The 18,875-nt window shown below is 56.4% G+C and overlaps 7 protein-coding genes across 7 annotated transcripts; 3 read left to right on the forward strand and 4 right to left on the reverse strand.

Annotated features, from left to right (window-relative positions):
• Positions 1-430: 430 nt before the first annotated feature.
• On the reverse strand, positions 431-2,081 carry C8Q71DRAFT_736963 (PQ-loop-domain-containing protein). The gene is made up of 8 exons (XM_047922577.1): positions 1,860-2,081; positions 1,773-1,798; positions 1,553-1,715; positions 1,139-1,484; positions 1,066-1,089; positions 867-1,010; positions 774-805; positions 431-724 (listed from the first exon to the last, which is right to left on the reverse strand). Exons 1-8 carry the CDS (start codon positions 1,893-1,895, stop codon positions 659-661), a joined length of 837 nt encoding a protein of 278 aa, XP_047782743.1. The 5' UTR covers positions 1,896-2,081; the 3' UTR covers positions 431-658.
• A 39-nt stretch (positions 2,082-2,120) lies between these two features.
• On the forward strand, positions 2,121-3,782 carry C8Q71DRAFT_736968 (band 7 family-domain-containing protein). The gene is made up of 9 exons (XM_047922578.1): positions 2,121-2,378; positions 2,429-2,462; positions 2,515-2,563; positions 2,616-2,694; positions 2,745-2,929; positions 3,009-3,134; positions 3,188-3,250; positions 3,300-3,477; positions 3,536-3,782. Exons 1-9 carry the CDS (start codon positions 2,207-2,209, stop codon positions 3,580-3,582), a joined length of 933 nt encoding a protein of 310 aa, XP_047782744.1. The 5' UTR covers positions 2,121-2,206; the 3' UTR covers positions 3,583-3,782.
• Positions 3,783-3,936: 154 nt separating this feature from the next.
• C8Q71DRAFT_701156 (DNA mismatch repair protein MutS) lies at positions 3,937-8,112 on the forward strand (the record flags this gene model as incomplete). The annotated part of the gene is made up of 22 exons (XM_047920172.1): positions 3,937-4,147; positions 4,263-4,379; positions 4,431-4,511; positions 4,578-4,855; positions 4,913-5,386; positions 5,441-5,531; positions 5,578-5,627; positions 5,680-5,787; positions 5,838-5,919; positions 5,968-6,058; positions 6,162-6,196; positions 6,248-6,289; positions 6,357-6,543; positions 6,593-6,767; positions 6,819-6,863; positions 6,917-6,924; positions 6,972-7,015; positions 7,065-7,102; positions 7,164-7,320; positions 7,397-7,682; positions 7,739-7,834; positions 7,905-8,112. 22 exons carry the CDS (start codon positions 3,937-3,939, stop codon positions 8,110-8,112), a joined length of 2,904 nt encoding a protein of 967 aa, XP_047782745.1.
• A 222-nt stretch (positions 8,113-8,334) lies between these two features.
• C8Q71DRAFT_329845 (mitochondrial carrier domain-containing protein) lies at positions 8,335-9,936 on the reverse strand. The gene is made up of 6 exons (XM_047917872.1): positions 9,679-9,936; positions 9,593-9,615; positions 9,392-9,540; positions 9,143-9,264; positions 8,919-9,077; positions 8,335-8,853 (listed from the first exon to the last, which is right to left on the reverse strand). The coding sequence occupies exons 1-6, from the start codon at positions 9,771-9,773 to the stop codon at positions 8,436-8,438; spliced, it is 966 nt and encodes a 321-aa protein (XP_047782746.1). The 5' UTR covers positions 9,774-9,936; the 3' UTR covers positions 8,335-8,435.
• A 706-nt stretch (positions 9,937-10,642) lies between these two features.
• C8Q71DRAFT_853838 (uncharacterized protein) lies at positions 10,643-11,684 on the reverse strand (the record flags this gene model as incomplete). Its single annotated transcript, XM_047926981.1, has 2 exons — positions 10,643-11,140; positions 11,205-11,684. 2 exons carry the CDS (start codon positions 11,682-11,684, stop codon positions 10,643-10,645), a joined length of 978 nt encoding a protein of 325 aa, XP_047782747.1.
• Positions 11,685-13,999: 2,315 nt separating this feature from the next.
• On the forward strand, positions 14,000-16,461 carry C8Q71DRAFT_853839 (cytochrome P450; the record flags this gene model as incomplete). Its single annotated transcript, XM_047926982.1, has 14 exons — positions 14,000-14,144; positions 14,201-14,298; positions 14,377-14,468; positions 14,533-14,579; positions 14,666-14,763; positions 14,823-15,001; positions 15,060-15,313; positions 15,367-15,433; positions 15,489-15,683; positions 15,740-15,769; positions 15,830-16,063; positions 16,127-16,159; positions 16,215-16,243; positions 16,301-16,461. 14 exons carry the CDS (start codon positions 14,000-14,002, stop codon positions 16,459-16,461), a joined length of 1,662 nt encoding a protein of 553 aa, XP_047782748.1.
• A 197-nt stretch (positions 16,462-16,658) lies between these two features.
• On the reverse strand, positions 16,659-18,335 carry C8Q71DRAFT_737056 (uncharacterized protein). Its single transcript, XM_047922579.1, has 5 exons — positions 18,288-18,335; positions 18,134-18,224; positions 17,077-18,081; positions 16,912-16,999; positions 16,659-16,848 (listed from the first exon to the last, which is right to left on the reverse strand). The coding sequence occupies exons 3-4, from the start codon at positions 18,076-18,078 to the stop codon at positions 16,937-16,939; spliced, it is 1,065 nt and encodes a 354-aa protein (XP_047782749.1). The 5' UTR covers positions 18,079-18,081; positions 18,134-18,224; positions 18,288-18,335; the 3' UTR covers positions 16,659-16,848; positions 16,912-16,936.
• Positions 18,336-18,875: the final 540 nt, after the last annotated feature.

Raw genomic sequence — 18,875 nt, forward strand, 5'->3', positions numbered from 1 at the left:
GTCCAGAAAAGCGCCATCGCGGCCAGGCGGTCACTTCGAGTACGAGATGAGCCGAAGGATGGAACTCACCACGACATCGAAGTACCCGGGTCAGCGTCGTGTGTAGGCGAGGGCACGCAAGACGTCTGTGCAGGGTCCACTCGCCATCGAGCTCTGAAATATATGGCGGGCGGGCGATCTGGCATTGATAATGGGCTTTCTTTGCGAGCTGGTGATGGGCGAGCACGAGGCTGGGAGCATGTCCGTTCCAAAGCGTAGATGCCATACGAATGTTTAGAGCTGACCTGCAACGTGGGACGTCGAACAGCAGCAGGCAACACGAGGGAGGGAACGAGGCACGGATGGCTGCTGGGTTCGTGGCCGAGCGCGCTTCGGCTCTCCATTATTTATCGCCCCGTCCCACACTTTCAGGCCAAGCTGACCGAAAATTCTTCTGTCTCGCCTTATCGCGCCCTCATATCGTACCCGGTACCGGTCACAGTCCATCAGACTGACCTTTCTCCGCATCGACATTCGGTAACGGCAATGCTTGTCTAGATCTACTCTTGCGCAGCGCCTACTAGACACCATGACACAGGGACAACGCTACACTATTGGACTGCGATGATCTTTTCTTGCACACATGACTATGGTCCAAACGGGGCAAACATGAACGGTTTTATGATGCCTCAGCGCAAGGCTGGTGACTGTCCGCGCTTCGGTAGTAGACAAATTGCGAGAGAACCTGAGGACATTTTTTGAGCGCGCACACAATGATGACGCGAGAAACTCACAAAGACGTCCAAAAAGACCGTCAGAGCGCTCCCTGAGAACGACGAAGGTGAACAGTGAAACTCGGCACGATATGTATCGGTTGTACCACTCACCCGCAATCCACGATGCATTCGCGATGAGATGCTGGAGGTCCATGGAGGCGGCCAAAATAGCTAGGACGTAGGTCGTGTTTCCCGTAATTGAATACACGAAGAGGAAGGGCGAGAGCCCTTCACACCTCGTCTTGAAATTTTTCACTGAGCCATGCGCTCCGTTCATTCCTGCAAGCGAGCAAATAAGGTAGTCCCTCACCAATCTGTGGTACCCGTGCTCCGACTTCGATCCGGTGTGAGCGATCGAGCACTCAAATTATGTACGAACTTACGGAACATGGCCGCACTGATCCAACCAAGGATCTGGCTTCTCCATTCAACAATCTCGTCGCGTTTGGGTGGAGCCTGGCCTCGATGGATGCGCTCGTCCATTGCCCAAGCAGCGATGCCGACCACGAAGACGAAACATAAGGCGCCGGCATATTTCGTGAACTCTCGGGTGATGGAGGGCTTCACGCTGACTTCTGCCGCGTTACCATTATGTGTCAATAGGGGCGTTCGTTCGAGATCTTGAGCAGCCGATTCCGAGGATATAGGTGCAGGTTCTCTTGGTGATGCATTGTTTGTCCAGCGGTAATAGTAAATCTGGAACAGAAGTATCGAGTCGCATACCGAATACTGATTGTGATGATGTGTGTCAGTGCCCAAACATTGTTCCCGAGAGTCAACTAGTCATATCTGCTCACGTATGTTGCCAGTATGATGATAGTCGGCAATAAATTCGCCAGGAGAGCGCCTGACAGGCTGCATAGGTCTCCAATCAACCAAATGAGTACGAAGAACACGCTGAGCCCTTCGCCAGACTTGAGTTGGTAATTCTCGTAGATCTGCGGAGTATACACCACAAGCCTTCGGGATGGTGTGCGCATCAGCACATTGCACGACACGTTGACGGCTCAAACTCACCAGCATGCTATAGACACCCAGCCTAACTGCGCACATCAAAAGTCAGCCTGATTTCTGCCGATCGTTATGTCAAAGAACGCTACATACGACGTTGCTCAAGGTTCCATTTCCGTCAGCGTCCATTACGTTTGGTGGGCCTGATGAAGTCCACGCGTTGCGCCGGTAGTTATCTTGATAACGCTGAGACGAACAGCAAAAGCCGAATGCGAATGCTTCCTCAAGGCTGGTAGCCCGGGAGTCTAATAGAGATTGCTGACAAGAGTTTGAAAGGATCTGGCTCGGAGGGACGACGCAGCCTCAGGAGTCCGAGCCTGGTCCGAGCGAATCGGTGTTAGACGCCCGTATCCGGCGGATGCCGTGGCCGAGCTTGCCTGCCGGTGTCGTCAGTCGTGGGCGAGTGCACTTGTACGTTCCACCGTGCATCTCGGGTCACCATGAATTCGCAAGAGGCTTTCAAACGGTTCGCGCAACAGCTGCAACGAGCGAGCCAGAACGGCCCGGGTGGAGGCAATCGCCTCCCTAGTGGAAAGGGATTCACGGCCGGCGCGGGTCTACTAGTCGCGCTCATTGGTGGAGGTCTTGCGCTGAATGCGAGTTTGTTCAACGGTGAGCAATAACCATTGTCCTCGAAAACGCTTGTTCATGTTTCTTTTAAGTGGATGGTGGTCACCGGGCGATCAAGTACACTCGGTGAGTAGGGTGACTTTGCTGGCGCAAACACGCCTTCATTCTGTGACACAAGTTTGTATGGTGTAAAGCCCGACGTGTACCCTGAAGGTACCCATTTGATGGTAAGCACCCTGTACAGTACGACTACACGTCGTTACCCATACTGCAACGCAGGTACCATGGCTCGAAACGCCCATTGTCTTCGACATTCGCGCCAAGCCTCGCAACATTGCTAGTCTCACTGGCACAAAAGGCGCGTCGCAGAGGCTCTCTGTTCCCTTATGTAATTAACGGCGGATGTAGATCTGCAAATGGTCAACATCACCTGCCGTGTCCTCTCAAGGCCGGAGATCAAAGCTCTACCGACGATATACCGGGAGCTTGGATCGGACTATGACGAGCGGGTCCTCCCATCGATTGTCAATGAGGTGCTGAAGAGCGTCGTGGCACAGTTCAATGCAAGCCAGCTCATTACGCAGCGTGAGATGGTCCGTCCCTGCCTTCAGGGTCCCGCTGGGATCCCGCTTCCATATTTGCACGCCGCCCTAACGTCCTGAGCTTGCATAGGTATCTCGCTTAGTGCGCGAGAACCTGACGCGTCGTGCGCTGCGATTCAACCTCGTGCTGGAGGACGTCTCCATAACTCATGTTGCATTCTCACCGGAGTTTACACATGCGGTCGAAGCCAAGCAGGTGCGTCATTGAAAGCCTATACGGCGCGATGCCTTGTCTCACGATTGTTTCAGGTTGCCCAACAAACAGCGCTTCGTGCTGCTTTCCTTGTGGACCAAGCTATCCAGGAGAAGCAGGTTGGTTTATTCATTACTGCAAGCTGGTCGCTTGCTGAGGCTGTTGCAGTCCATTATCGTCCGGGCACAGGGTGAGGCAAGAAGTGCCGAGCTCATCGGAGAGGCCGTGCGATCGAACAAGGGCTTCTTGGAGCTGCGGAGGCTGGAGGCAGCCCGCGACATTGCACAATTGCTGGCGACGTCTGGCAACAACGTGATGCTCGACTCCCACAGCCTCTTACTCAATGGTGAGCTCCCATAGGACACTGCATTCAAGTGCCGCAGACTTATTGGAATCGGAATCAGTTGCGGGTGATGCAAACGAACTGTTGCAATTCAAGCAGAAGAAGTGAGGATGCTGCCTAGGCTCGACTAGTCATGACCACCGCTGTACCTTTTCTGGATGCTATCCACACTCTGGGCTCTCCGTACTCCTCAGTAGCGCACGTATGAACCGGCCGTGTGTCTGCGGTGGGATTACTTCTAGCTCCATTGAGCCATGAGATGAAATTGAGCCTTTGAAAGGAGCCGTTGGATCGGCCCTGCGGACGACTTCTGCGAGGATTCGGAGGAAGGCGTCCCGTACTCAGAGCACGTGGACTGACATGATCGGTCTGCACGAACGCGTCCAAGTCGCGTCTTGCTTTTGTAGTTGTCTCTCATTGTGATCTTCGGTATCGACACCCCCTTTCCTCAGCTCAAACGGCATGGTACGTCTAGACAAAGCTTCGCATCGGACCAAAGGCAAGGAGAAGCGCACGCGGCCTGATCCCTCCAGCGACCACGAGGACAATCACGATTCGTCTCTGGCAGAGAGACCCAACAAAAAAGTCCGCTGGGGCAACGACCTGGGCACTGTGGAGGAGAGCATAGATGATAACACAGAAGAAGGAACGTCGAACACACCGGAGAAGGCACGTACCGTCCTCGTGCATTCAGCCACACGCAACCAGTTTGACTTATCTTATATGCCAGATCTGCTTTGCCGCAACTGCCCAATTGTGAGTATTCTTCAGCATATATGCGCCATGAGAAGCCTACTCCGTGTGCAGCGGACGTATCGGCTGCGCATATTACGATCCGGTGAAGTGCACGATATACACATTCGAAGACACGCCTGAGAATCAACACTATGACCTGACGAAAAGTCGTACGTATCCCGAGTGCCGCATATAGCTCCCTGAACTCAGTCTCCTCGCAGTCTTGGAACAATGCGGTCCCGATATGGTCATCACGAGTTCAAAGGCCGACGACAGCTTCATGGACGTGCTCCGAGACCACAGTACGTCCCGTTACACGCGCATATATGGGAGTGGGATTGCGACCGACTATCGATGATTCATCGCAGTGGACTCGTCTGGAGGCACTTTTCAGGTGCGACCCCATAAGGACTTCTCGGCTGCGAAAGGCCGTGACCGCCTGTTGTCCCTGCGACTTCTCTCTGAGCTGCCGTCAGACCTCGCGCGTGACATGCCTTCTTCAGAGTCTGACAGCGGCTCAGAGCCCCGGAATGCGTACGAGTTTATGCGCCGCCGGCAAGAGATAGGTGGTGACCCGACTATGCAACAATGGAATGCGTCCATTCGGCTCGCGAACTACGCGTCTATGGAAGCGACGCCGCTATGCGTGTGTTTCAGTCCCTTTGCTTAGCTGGAACGACGAGCTCAGCTGCTATGTCTTCAGTTAGGTAGCGTTGGTGCTCTGCTCGACCACCTTACGCGAATCCGAGCTGTTGGAGATCTCGATGACGAAGGGATCAACGGTCTGGAGGTCCGAGCCATAGAACCGTTGGCGCCACACCAGACGATGCAGATCAACGCGGATGCGCTGTTTTCTCTGCAGATATTCGAAGACGAGAGCCACGCGTCGATCCACTCCGACAAGACGAAAGAAGGGCTGTCGCTCTTTGGGATACTCAACAACACCAAGACAACTCTAGGACGTGCTCTCATGCGAGAGTGGTTGCTGCGCCCGTCACTCTCGCTCTCAGTTATCGGTGCACGCCACGATGCTGTTGCCTGCTTTGTGCGGCCTGACAATCAGGCAGCGGCTGGTTCGATGCATTCCCATCTCAAGGGTATCAAGAATGTACCACGGATCCTAGGCATCATGAGGGCTGGTAAAGACAGAGTTTCGGACTGGCAGTGCCTTGTGAAGGTTGGATCTCGCGCAAGTTCATTGTGCACTGAAACTCAACTCTATATACATCAGTTCACTTTCCATTCGCTTATGCTACGGGATGCCATGGGTGAATTGTGCCATGCTGGCCATGTAGAGATCGTCAAGAAGGCGAGATTTCCGTGTCACTTTTCCGCTAGGACTCATTGACAGACACTAGCTTGTTGAAGCATTGGAAGTTGCGAGCTTCAGAGAAGTTGGAACCGCTGTGAACGAGACGGTACGCTGCGAGGCCTTGCGTCTGAGATCTGGTTACGCACCTTCGCGTCCAGATTGATTGGGAAGAATCCGCTCTCGCTGGTCGTGTCTGTGTCCGGCCGCATATTGACGAAGAACTGGATAACTTGAAGCACATCTACAATGGTATCGACAGCGTACTGGTACGTGTTTCGTATGTCACACTGCCATGTCACTGACCAGATCGCAACAGTCAAGAGTAGCTCAACAAATATCGGAGACGATACCTCCTGATTACGCATCGTCGCTGAACGTTGTCTACTTTCCTCAGCTGGGTACTGCGCAGATCGGCTTCTCTGACGAATCGTCTTGACGGATATTAGGCTTCCTCATATGCGTTCCGATGCTGGAGGAATGGAAGACAGATGCCGGAGTCCAGGTCTTGGATGGGTGGACCTTCCAAGTACGTTTTCTGTCTCGTGAACTCAGTGATTGATGAGAAGACGCCTTGTTCAGTTTTCCTCCGAGTGAGTCGGTAGCTTTCGACGTCGTATTTTACCTGGAACTCTTTCCCTAGGTCCCACGTTTACTTCAAATCACAAGAAATGCACGGTGAGCTCATTTCCGAGCATCCTGGGCGCTCGAGTATTAATGATGGCCTAGACATGGACGCCCATATTGGCGACCTCCACCCCTCAATCGTCGGTAAGTACCAATTCTCGTCAGATGTCAGACTCGTGATCGGCGCTCATGCAAACGGTTTGGCCAACAGACCGCGAAATCGAAATTGTGCAAACGCTCTCCGAACGGATACTTGTTCATGCTGAGGCCATGCAATATGCATGTGATGTCTGTGCAGAACTTGACTGTTTGTTATCCTTCGCAGAAGCGTCGACCGCGTGCAACTTCATTCGGCCGCAAATGGTAGGAGAGAATATTATCGAGATTAGACAGGGCCGGTAAGCCTCGTGTACATCCAGGATTTTAGCCATGCTCATGTTATTGCAGGCATCCTTTGCAGGAGCTTGTAGTGGATACTTTTGTTCCCAACGACGCTTTGCTATTAGGTGGTTGCGGTGTAGGCGTCGAACTCGATGACCGCAGCGAGGATGACGCCTCTCACGACGGCGCGAGGGATAAGAACAGCATCGTCGTTTGTACAGGGGCAAACGCGTGTGGCAAGGTGTGGTATGTACGCTTCAGAAACGAATAACTGACGTATGCCCTCCTGCAGAGTGTATATCTGAAGCAGATTGCTATGATCCAGTATATGGCTCAGGTAAGTCCGCATGTAGCCAACGTTGTATTGACCTAGGTTTCATCACAATGCAGATCGGATGGTGAGGTCTCGCGACTACTCGGACAGCCTATTCATTGACTGCACTAGCTTCGTCCCCGCTGAGTGCGCCACTCTGGGAATCGTTGACAAGAGTAACGTCCATGAAGCCGCTCGATTATCTGCCATTCACGAAATATCTAGTCTTCACGCGCGTTCAGACAAGGGAATCCGTCTCCAAAGTGACTCTGCTACCTCTCTATCCTTCTGGGTGCTTGACTGCTCTGTTGGCGACACGTCTAGGTCCAATCAGCATTCATGATCGATTTGAACCAGGTCTCCTTCGCTCTGCGCAATGCCACGGAGCGGTCTCTGATTTTACTGGATGAGTTCGGAAAGGGGACCATGTCTTCAGGCTCGTATCCCCTTGCTCCAACTGGCTTGGTCTATCACCTTCTGGGTTCGCTTACTGACAACTTCGTCGCTTGGCCCTGTCTCTGCCTCGGCTGCCTCGACTGTCATCCTCTGATATCCAGACGGCGCCGGACTCTTCTGCAGCGTTCTCAAGCACCTCGCCAGCAGGGGCTCCGCCTGCCCCAAGGTCCTGGCCGCGACGCACTTCCACGACGTGTTCATGCCAGACCTGCTCGACCCCGGCTCGCTCCCGATCACCTTCGTCCACATGCAGATCCTCCTGACGTCGAGTTCGGGCCATCTCCTCCGCGCGAGCGGCGCGGGCGACGCCGACTGCGGGGTGGAAGACGACGGCGAGGAAGACGGGGCGCAAGTTGCCCCGGGAGAGCGGATCACGTATCTGTACAGGTATGCGAATCTGGTCGGCCGGGGTAGGAGAGTATCTCACAGACGACGATGTGAAGGGTCGCGAAAGGCCTCTCACTCGACTCGCACGCAGCGATGTGTGCCGAGATATTCGGGATACCGCGCCGTGTCGCACAGCGGGCGCAGTATGTCAGGTACTGCACCATCCATATTGCCTCACTGCAGTTGCGGACGTTAACACCGCCTGACGTCCCTGCCGTTCAGCCGACTGCTAGCGACGCACGAACTCGGCCAGCTTCTTGACGAAGAGATGAGCGACGTTGAGCGCAGGGATCTCGAGGACGCGGAAGAGGTCTGCCGGCGGTTCCTCGCGTGGAACTTCGCCCGCGACAACGACGATGATGACGACCCGGACCCACGGCAGGATGTGAGGCGCACGTTGGCAGAAGTACTCGGGCGCCAAGTTGAGTGAACGGAAGTGCCATACAGTCCGTTGAACCGTGTACGCTTGGTACGCAATTGTGATTCCCGTGCATATGGACTGTTGTCTCCGTGTGTATCGCTTGATCTCATGTAGGGTGCATCGTAACCCATCGCAAGGGAAGCTACAGTGCTCTCAGCAAGGCAACACGGTATGGATTACACGGCCTCTATTCTAAAGGTATATACAGCACGTACGCTCATACAATCTGGGTCCGAATCGACACACAACAAGCAGTCAACGTCCATATACCACAGGACTCACAGTCCAGTCCACTTCTCACTTATTCAGAACGACACAAGGGCCCCCCTCACCTACGACTTCACCACCACACTATCCTCCTTATGGATCTCCAACCCCGGCGGGGCGCCCAACACGTCCTTGATCCCGCCATACAGCAAGAACTGGCCACTGACCAAGCCCGCGGTCATGACCATCCTCGGGCCGAGCCCCGCGAAGAGGCCGCGCACGCCCGCCTCGCGCGCGAGCACGCCGAGGCGGTGGACCATCGAGCCCTCGGGGCCGTGGCCCTTGTTGATCTGCGAGAGCAGCGTGTCCGCGGGCTGGCTGAGGATCGCGGCGGCGAACCCGGCGACGACGCCGCTCCCGAGCGCGATCGTGAACTTTCCCGTGCCCGAGAGGTTCGCGCGCGTCTCCTCGGACAGGTTCCTGAACACGAGCTCGTGGCAGAACTCGTTCACGGTGAACTGCCCGATCGCGTACGGGATCTGTCTGTATGCCCGCGAGCACCGTCAGTACGCTGCTCTCGAGTGTGGAGGGGCGAGGAGCGGACGCACTTGCAGAGGATGGGGAGGAAGCCGGCGTAGAGCCCGGCGAAGCCCTCTTCGCGCACGAGTCGCATGAAGCCCGTCGTGAGCCCCGTGGCGTACCCTCTTTGTGAGACGAGCCGGATGCGCGTCGCCTCGAGGGGCGTGAGCAGGATATCCGCGAAGAATCTGTCATGCGGGCGCAGCAAATGTCAACGACGATCCGGGTGAACAAGGAAGGTGGGGATGCGCACTCTGCTACGGAGGACGCGCCGAGGTAGATCGCGGTGCGGTGTGCGACGGCGGCGTCCTGGCTTCCTGCGATCTGGACGAACTGCTTCTTCCAATACTCGTAGCCCGAGAACTTTGCTCCTCCCTGTGACAATGCCGCAGAATGTGATGCATTCGCAGAGAAGCCGGATGGAATGATCGCGTGAGCATGAACAGTAGGTCGTACGACTGGTCAGGACCGCCCAAGATGTATCAAGGGCGCTATCACGTACCTGGACAAGGTAGCCAACAGCGGTAGGCCCGAAGCCCGTGAGGAGCGCAGAGGCGCCCTCTTTCGCGACGATGGCACGACCGCCGGAGAGGAGGGACTGGCCCTTCATGGCGGGGTCGATCTGTATGCGCGTCTTGACGACGTCAATCGCTGCGACGCGGATGGGCAATGTGGCACGGCAGATTCAAACAGTAAGACGTACGCGTCATGCCGCCGTGTGTAACGCTGGTGTAGTGGACAGGCTCTCGTCAGGACGGCGCACTGGTGGAGACACGAAGATTGACTTACGTGCAACATAGTGCGCCTGCGAGGAAGAACGAGGAATAGTCCTTCGTCGTGAACTGCGGCACCGCGAACGGCTTCGGGGACGGCGTCGCACTCATGATCGTTCGTGATCCTCAAGCGCGGTGAGGTCTTAAAGGGAGTCGTTACTGGTGAGAGATACCAGATGATACACTACTCTATTGGGTCGATGGTCTAGACAGGCGTAAGTAGGAGAGGGCGAGAAGGAGGGAAATCGTGACGCACCAGACCGCGGACGGGGGTTATAAGCAGGTGGCAGACGGGGAGGTCGGCGTGGACGGGTCGGCGAGAGGCGGCGAGGGTGGACAGGCAGGGGCGTCGGACCCGCGTCTGTGTTCGCTCATCGCCCACTCGGCCCTCGCACCGCCCTGACGTCACACCTGCCACCCCGCTGCAGGCAAACGCGCTGCCGTCGGAGCACTCTCGCACGCGGTCACGTGGGCGTGTATGTGGGCTTCTGCCGCACCAGCTGAATGTTCGGTGCGCAGAAGCAGGACATGGACACCCTGCAAGTGCGTAGGCCCAATGGACGTGCCCTGAGGGTTGTAGGACAGCATCTAGCGCGTTCTCAGAAAGCTTGCAATACCCAGTATACTGTACACCAGTTGACTACCGCGCGCCGATGACACACCGACGAGGACTAAGACCATGTCCGACTGAGCGGCATATGTACATCAGCCATATGTGCTGCATGCGTATCATATGCGATGGCGTACTCACAAGGATGCAGAACATTCCAGGTCCCAATATGCATACTGTTGGTACAGAGTTAAACTACACATGCGCGATCATGGACGTTGCCAGAGTCTGTGAAGTCCGAGTCCGTACTATTGCTATAGCGTAATCATCCAACACACACCCAGCTCACAGCTCACCACACTCGTATTAGGGTATTCCGTATTTTTGTCACTGCCCACAACGCTCAGCCTCCCATCGCACGACCCAACCATTACTCACAGTCCTCAAACACATCCTCACTATCATCCCCGTGCTCCTCCCAGCCTGCCCACCACCACTCCTCATCTTCCTCCCTCCTCTTCGCGCCACCGACGTCTTCCGCATCCTCCTCACTGCCCTCCTCCTCGGTCGCCTCCCCGAAGTACGCCTCCACGAGCGCCGCACTCGGGTACCGGAACACCTTCGCCCTCGCCACCTCCGCAAACCCGACCGACTTCCGCCTTCCCGCGCGTTTCCTGCTAATGTACGCCTCGTCGACGTCGGCGTCGATAAGGAACGGGTCCGTGACCTCGTCGTCGTCCTCTTCGTCGGGCGGCGGGCCGACGCGGTAGGTGAGCCGGGTAGAGAAAGGGGTGCAGCGATCGTGTTCGTGCACGAGGGATGCGTGGAGGTGTGCGTAGGGCGGGGAGGAAGATTCGGGCTGTCGAGAGAGGTCCGGGGCGGAATGGCCTCTCCGCGAGAGCGTCTTGCGCTCCGCCGGGCACGTCGCCTACCCAAAACGCACACACCCATCAGCACCGCGCGCACCCAATCAGCCAGTCTCAACCACTCACCGCCTCGTTGAACTCCATGTTCACCCTCGCCAGCCTCTCCAGCGCGCCCTCCAGGTTCCACGCGGGCAGATACCCGACGTCGCCCGTCGCGAGGACGCGCACGCGCACGTGGTGCGTGAGCCCGTCGTCGCGGTCCGCGTCGAGCAGCGCGACGCGCGCGCCCGCGCCGACGGCCAGCGGCACGTTGCGGAACGGCGGGCCGAGCACGGTCTGCCCGGGCGTGGGGAAGGGCTCGAGCGTGTAGTGGATGCCCATGGCGGACTCCGCGGCGGCGGCGCGCCACGGGTCCGCGGGCGGGAGCGCGAAGTCGGAGAGCGTCGGCGAGAAGGCGGCGCTCGATGAGGAGGAGGAGGAGGAGGGCGTTGGCGAGGAGGGGCCCGGGGAGGAGCTTGTGGCGCTTGTGGGCGAGCTGAGCTCGAGGAAGCTCGTGGACTCGCGGGTGTGGGAGATGGTGATGGGCTGGGTGGTTGTTGCGGCCATGGTGTATGGCGTCGGATGCGTGGGTCTAGGGAGTGGGCGGTGTGAGGATGGGACTGCGCGGGTGGACGAGTACGCACTGTTTATAACGGAGACTGCAGCAGCAGGAGGCGCGGCGCAGGGAGTATAGAGGTCTCGAGGCGCGGACACAGACACAAGCAGACACAGACACAAGAAGGCGGCTCAGACGCTGGCTGGAGTGGAGAGAAGTCCTCGGGCGGTGGCGTGCGGTCGCAGAAGGCCAGTGGGTGTAGTTATGTGTGCACAGGCGGGCCGAGCGGGGAGGATGAGCTGGAGGGGCGGCGCTCGGTCGCTGACGAAGACTTGTACGGGATCAGAGGGACGCACCGCAGTCTGACAAATCCGAGCCCCCGCCGTCTCCGAGCGGCCTACACTTACTTATACGTCGCGCTGCGCTGCCCGACGCCGAGTCACCGATCCAAGCTTAGCACCTGTCAGAGTGCCAGCAGCGAATATGAACGGGCACCGCGCAGGAGGAGAGCGGTGCACCGGGGGGGACGCGGTGCCGGTGCTGGGAGTGGTGGGGCACTGCAGAGACGCAGAGCTGGCAGGCGGCATGTAGCAGGGTGATAAGTACTGTATGCAGAGCTGGGCTGGTGGGACAGATGTGTGTAAGCAGTGTCCCCTCGTCCCTCCTCCCTCGTCTGCTGACCGTCCTTCTCCCGCTCGAGCACTCGACGCCCGATCGCCATTCGCTCGGACTTTCCCGGTGCATGATCGAAGGTTTCGAAGCCGCCGATAGAATTAGGCGCCTGCGTTTGCCACCACGCATCTGACTGCCACAGCCATACAATACTACTCGTTTAACTCACAGCTACGATCCGATTCAAGCAGTGATGAACCAGCAGGACACTGTCTCGTACCGGGTACGACACAAGTACGACCCCCGTAGAGCTGGTCCGTAACTCACGCACGAACATACTTCGACCCACGCCACCGACGCCGCCGACGCGGTGGATCAATTGATCATGGGTGAGTCGAAACCTACATCGCACACCAGAACGACTTGACAGTTTCTGCATGGTCGGTAGCTGCGAATGGCGCATATACTTATGTCTGTCTCGGCGCTACTCCTGAATAGCGGCTCGACATGGAAAGATACTGTCTGGAATCATGTCCGACCGTGAGACTTCTCCACAGGCCGAGATGGCCATGGCTCCTGCTATCTTTGCAAGCGTAGGCGAAGTACCAGATGCTCATTCTATGCATCGTGAATGAAATGGCGGATGCCTCTACCGCAGCCGTACATGTCGTACTCTAGTGAGCGCAACATCACCTGCCAGTGCGGGGCACTACCGCCCTACGAGTGACCGTCAGCGCATATATGGCACCGCTGGCAGTATTCGCATACTTTGCACAGGTGAGTTCCACAGTCCATTAACTCCGATGTCCACCGAGCTCACTGTGCTCCATGATGCATCAGCTCGGGTGGACGTATCTTGCCGGTGAAGTACGCATACGTAGTGCCGCCCGCACTCTGTCACCGTCTCCCCAAATATGTAGGTAATTCTCTACCAGCTGTGGTCCCCTTCTATCTGCCATCGGGTACAGTCCGACCGAGTTTCAGACTGTACTCAGGCTCAGTGTATGCGGCAAGAATCGTGATCTGACTCCGTGAAGCTACTCATCGTATCTTACTTAGTACTTAGAACGACACACGCACCCATCTACGGACGTCCGAAGCGTTGCCTTCCAAAGTTCGAGGTGGACGAGGGTCATGGGAACAACAGGCCCTTCCTTTTCTAACCGCAAAGCCGTAGGGATTAGCCGCGCGCAGTAATACACTCTGACAACGTGAACACGGCACCGCACACCAGCCCCGCGGCCGCGCTCAGCTAGCGACGTCAAGAGTCGTCAGCACTGACTCAACAACTATCGGGACGTGGGAACGACGCCTCGACACGTAGACGGGGGTGTGGCCCGAGCGAGACGAGGACGTGTCTGCAGATCGCGGACGCGCGCCGACGGCAGGAATGGGACGTCTTCTGTGCGATCCTTCAAGTTGTGGCTGTAAGTCTCGGTATTCAGTCTCGCTAGTGCTGACTGTCGCGATCTTACATACTAATGTGATACAGTATTTTCTAACTCGTGGAAAGGGCATGTCCCTTCTCCGATAGAGACGGCATACGTACCTCGACGGCCCGCGGACTCAGTTCTGCATACGCGAGGTAGCTTCTATCGCGCTCCCACCGACACAAAGCACGTATGACTATGCACGGGGGCGGGGCATATATAGCTACCCCGCACCGTCGCGAGCCAGCCGCATCGCTCGCTTCTGTCATTGTCTTCCTCACATTATGCTATCCAGCCTCTCCTTGTTGTTTCTCGCTTTCTGCAGCTGGGGCTTATGGCAGCTGCTAACTTATGTCCGCTACCGTATTACCACGGCGCACCTGAAGCGCATCCCGGGGCCGCCGGCCGACGCGGCCTCCTTCTGGTTCGGTCAGTCTCCGTCGCAGAGTCTAGGTTCGTCTTCCAAGTATTGACAGTCATTCTAGGTCACTTGAAGCAGTTCTTCGCGCGCGACGGGGCCGACTTCCAGAGACACGTCGCGAGAGACTATGGCTCAGTCGTCAAGATGAGCGGATTCCTTGGCGTACGTGTACCCGCTCCGTGCCGTAGAAAGCCCTGACAGAGACTTACGCTTTCGGCGTATGCGGTATTGGTGTGGCAGTCTCCGCTCCTTTACGTCGCTGACCCCAAGGCCCTCCATACCATCCTGATCAAAGAGGAGTTGACTTGGCATGAGACTCCGGAGTTCATCGCGTGCGTCGATTGAATAGATGCATCGCCCAAGGCGGCCTGGCTGACCTTTTCGGACAAATTACAGGACGAATAGTATCGTGTTCGGTGCGAACGCGCTGGTCTCAACACTCGGTATGCCTCCTTCTCTTTCCTGTCCAGCTATCTCGGCTCGTGTAAACGGAATTCACTCATCACGCCGTGTACTAACACGTTGGTAGGTGCACATCACAGCCGACAGCGCAAGTTGCTCAACCCCGTTTTCTCCGTCAACCACATGCGCCACATGCTCCCTCTCTTCTACAACGTCGTCTACAAGGTGAGCCTCTTCCAAGTACATCTGCTCAAGGAACACTCACCGCCTTCCGCGCCTCGCAGCTCCGCACCGCAATCGAGTCCCGCGTCGGGAACTCGGGGGAGCCCCGCGACATAGACATGCTCGGCTGGATGAGCCGCACGGCCCTGGAGCTCATTGGGCAAGGCGGCCTTGGGTACTCCCTCGATCCGCTCGTACAGGACACCACAAACGCGTATGGAAAGGCCCTCAAGTCACTCGCGTACGCGCCCTTCATCCTTCAGACCGTGCCCCTCCTCTCACGCCGTCCTGACATCTAGTCCGGGACTCCAGTCTCTGAGGCTCTACCGCAAAGTGACGGTCATCACCCCCAAGATCGTCCCCGCGTGGCTGCGGCGCGCCGTCGTTGGCATGTTCCCCCGCGGCACCGCCGTGCACACCCTGAAAGAGATTGTCGACACCATGGACTTCCAGTCGCGTGCGATCTACGATGCGAAGAAGGCGGCGTTCTACAAGGGCGACGCGGAGGTCGTGAAGCAGATCTCGGAGGGCAAGGATATCATGAGTATCCTCAGTACGTTGCGGTTCTGTTCTGTGATGGGGTTGCGTGTCTTGATGTCCTGGCAGTGCGCGCGAACGCGTTGGCGGACGCAGCGGACAGGCTTTCGGAGGAAGAGGTCGTCGCCCAGATGTCGTGAGTTTACTTATCCTCCCGGCCTTATCGAGGAACTGATGAGTTCTGCCGTAAGGATCCTCATCTTCGCGGGAATGGACACAACATCGAATGCGCTCTCCCGCATACTTTACTTGCTTGCACAGCACCCAGAAGTCCAGGAGAAGCTCCGTCAAGAACTCCTGAGTGCCGGTGCCGCTGACGGTATTCCGTACGACGAGTTGAACCGCCTGCCGTTCTTGGACAGCGTTTGTCGCGAGACCTTGAGGGTGTACGTCCTTCCACGCTTCATTCGGCGCATGCTAGAATGACTGAATCTGTGGGCAGCTATCCACCGGTCACGCTCTTGTTCCGAGCGTATGTCTTTCCGTGACTACTATATCCAAATGCTAACATGTTCCGCGCTCGTCGATCTAGTGCTACGCAAGACACCATTCTGCCCCTGTCAGAGCCCATCTACACCACCGATGGCACGAGGATGGACGAGATCCCCGTCGTGAAAGGTTCGCAGGTGATGCTTGGCTTCCTTGGGTGCAACACCAGCAAGGCAGTTTGGGGCGAGGACGCCCACGAGTGGAAGCCCGAGCGGTGGCTGTCGCCTTTCCCGTCCTCTGTGACGGAAGCTCGCATCCCAGGTGTCTATTCTAATATGTACGTCGGACTGGCCTGATTCTCCTGTGGCCATCATCTGATGTATGTGTCACATTCGCGCAGCATGACGTTCCTCGGTGGGAAGAGAGCTTGCATGTACGTCAGCTCGTTGGCACCCTCGTGTTCATCGCCATGCTGATTTTCCGTGTAGTGGTTTTAAGTTCTCCGAGATGGAGATGAGTGAGTGACCTCGTACGCTTCTCGATGTTGATCAAGGCCGCTGACACTTCACCGCAGAGGTCGTGCTCTCTGTCCTCCTAACGAAGTTCACATTCGCGCTGTCCGATAGACCCATCGTGTGGAACGTCGCGGCTGTTTCGTACCCATCTGCCGACACGTACAGCGAGAAGCCTGAGATGCCTCTGAGAGTGGGGCTCTACAAAGGAACTCAAGTATAGTTCGCCTGAGTCCTCGCCTGATTGACAATGGGCTCAGGCTGAAGGCATCCGTGGTGATGCAGGTTCGTCGTGCGTCCGAGATATATGGAGTCTCCGGGCTCAACCCTGTATTGGACCTTCGGTCAGATGTATATACCTTGGAATAACTGGCCTATGCAATGTCAGTATACCTCGTTTGTCGTCGTTGTCACCTAAAGTTGCAGTTGTTAAGACTAAATATATAACGGCGTATCTTCTATGCTCGTTGACACACGCCATTTGAACAGACATAATGAAATGTGATCGGTCCGCAGCGTGGGCTGGACGACCCATCTGGTGGAACCATGGTTTCATATGGGAAGCCTGTTGAAATGAAGGCATTGGCCCAGATGGTTGCATCCATGTGCACTTTATTGGGAAGCACAGTTAGATTGTCGCTTACAGCTGAATAGCTACTGTGGATTTACTGACTGCAGAATCGATGCCAACGGCCATTCTAGTACCGGGGAATGATCGGCCGCGGCGCCGCGTCTTTGCGTACGTTCGCAGGTAGCCTGATCTAGATGCATTCGAGAACCCCATGCCATCGTCATGCTTTCAGCAAACGATTCACGGACGAGGAAGTAGTGCGCTGACCTTTGATACCTTCATATCCACGTAACTAACCAGTCGGTCAATGAAAATGCGCATGTGCTGTTGCGCTAACTCTCCACACACTTCGCACGCGAAGGCTTCCTTGATTGCCTTGTCAAGCAGCAGCGTGTCGCGCCGAATGGCATCGCTGGATGGGTTCTCCTTCAGGATATCAACCACGGCTACCAAGTAGTCCCACCACCATTTGGTAGGAGTCAATAGTCCACCTTCTGAAAACTTGATGTTCACACCCGCCGAGGGGCAATCGTCTACATCCGCGTCGCATTTCATCCATACCCAGTCTTGGGATAAGAACGGTACATCGCGCTTGAGACGGACTAGTGCGTCGGAGCACCGCTGGTGATAATCGAGCAGTAGCAGAGGTACCCTCCCGTCAACGAGTTCAAGCTCCGGGACGCCATTCAAGTTGACCGAGACGTACAGCATGCGTCGGGGGAGCTGCAGTGATGCCCTCGCGGCTTCTTCGGCTTCCTCCGCGAACCCATAGTGTATCGCCAGACAGTACACACGTAGCGGCTCCTCCTTCGCGAGTCTTCGGAGATCTTGTCGAATGGTAGGCACGATGCCATCCATCGCATACTTCACGGCTGCAGCTAGGACGGGGGAAAGAAGGTCGAGATAATCCAATGACGGCTTCGTGACGGGATAGCAGAGACGTAGTAGTCTTTCGAGGACCTTGCTCCTCTCTTGCATGACAATGACAGGACAGCCGTCCTTATAATCTGTCGAGCTGGTACTTGGTTCTCCAGGACGTCCGCTGTTTGCGCTTGCAAGGCTGGACTCTGCGTGGTCGGTCGGAGGTTGGGGCAAACTGAACATGTCTTCAAAGACAGAAGACGCCTCGGACATGATAGCTTTGCGGACGCGGAAGTCAACTCTGTCCGACGACCTGAGGATTACATCCCCAGTGGTCTTGTCGAAAGGAGGAGGAGCGTCGCGCGTCGGCTGTTCAGTGGCGTTAGTGGGCGCGTCCACCTCCATCATGTACTGTTACACATGAATAATCAGTCGAAGAGGAGAGAATGACACAAGACATTACCGAAATGTTTTTATAAGTTGACAATTCTGGAGTTGGACGACTCGGACGCGTCGAGATCAAAACGACTCATTCGTAGTACGCCGTAGAATCGCTGTGAAACCGACACGTACATATGAGTAGGTTGACAACAATAGGCAGTTCTGATACAACGCACAAGGTGAAACCACCTTCCCGTAAGTAGCTCCTCAGCAGAGAATTGGACGTTGCTACGAGCGCTCAACGTCGAAATCTGAAGATCTAAACGCGTACTACGGTGCATGTGATTCGTCGCGTCTGTGGCTGCTAGCAACACTGTCACGGTCAATACAACACTTCGGAGGTTTGACTGAGGCACTCCGGGTCGTTATGGGACTCCAAGCACACCAAATTGACAATCCTACATCATTCGCGCGTACGACAACGTTCGCCGCAATATACGCCACAGTGACTCAACCCCGAGGGTGTAAATATAATATCGACGAGCCGAAGACGACCAATGTCCGTTAACGGTGCCGGTCTTGGAATCCGCAGTACCAGGACCTGTGCTGCCCGGAGTTTGGGGGTTTCGAGCAGCATGACGAGTACTTGTAGGACGCGGGGTCGGCGGTGAGGAAGATGCGATGGCGTGATCGCGAACGTATACGTACTAGGTGGACCAAGAGGGGGGCGCGATCTGAATCGGGGACGTCGTGCTCTTGACAGGTGGGGGGGTAGGTGGTGTACGGGGTCTCAGGATCAGCCACCAGCGTGAAACACCGTCGGT

Source organism: Rhodofomes roseus (genome assembly GCF_022264815.1).
Source record: "Rhodofomes roseus strain CIRM-BRFM 1785 chromosome Unknown C8Q71scaffold_3, whole genome shotgun sequence".
Taxonomy (NCBI): domain Eukaryota; kingdom Fungi; phylum Basidiomycota; class Agaricomycetes; order Polyporales; family Fomitopsidaceae; genus Rhodofomes; species Rhodofomes roseus.

Coding starts and splice junctions, on each gene's coding strand:
- C8Q71DRAFT_736963 (XM_047922577.1), bottom strand. CDS start 1,895: ATGGACGCTGACGGAAATGGAACCTTGAGCAACGTC. Junction 1,485..1,552: donor TCATCATACTGGCAACATAC/GTGAGCAGATAT, acceptor CATCACAATCAG/TATTCGGTATGCGACTCGAT. Junction 806..866: donor GAATGCATCGTGGATTGCGG/GTGAGTGGTACA, acceptor CGTCGTTCTCAG/GGAGCGCTCTGACGGTCTTT.
- C8Q71DRAFT_736968 (XM_047922578.1), top strand. CDS start 2,207: ATGAATTCGCAAGAGGCTTTCAAACGGTTCGCGCAACAGCTGCAACGA. Junction 2,463..2,514: donor CGGGCGATCAAGTACACTCG/GTGAGTAGGGTG, acceptor CTGTGACACAAG/TTTGTATGGTGTAAAGCCCG. Junction 2,564..2,615: donor CTGAAGGTACCCATTTGATG/GTAAGCACCCTG, acceptor ACTGCAACGCAG/GTACCATGGCTCGAAACGCC.
- C8Q71DRAFT_737056 (XM_047922579.1), bottom strand. CDS start 18,078: ATGATGGAGGTGGACGCGCCCACTAACGCCACTGAACAGCCGACGCGC. Junction 17,000..17,076: donor TGGATATGAAGGTATCAAAG/GTCAGCGCACTA, acceptor GAATGCATCTAG/ATCAGGCTACCTGCGAACGT.
- C8Q71DRAFT_329845 (XM_047917872.1), bottom strand. CDS start 9,773: ATGAGTGCGACGCCGTCCCCGAAGCCGTTCGCGGTGCCGCAGTTCACG. Junction 9,616..9,678: donor GCAGGCGCACTATGTTGCAC/GTAAGTCAATCT, acceptor CCACTACACCAG/CGTTACACACGGCGGCATGA. Junction 9,541..9,592: donor TACACACGGCGGCATGACGC/GTACGTCTTACT, acceptor TCCGCGTCGCAG/CGATTGACGTCGTCAAGACG.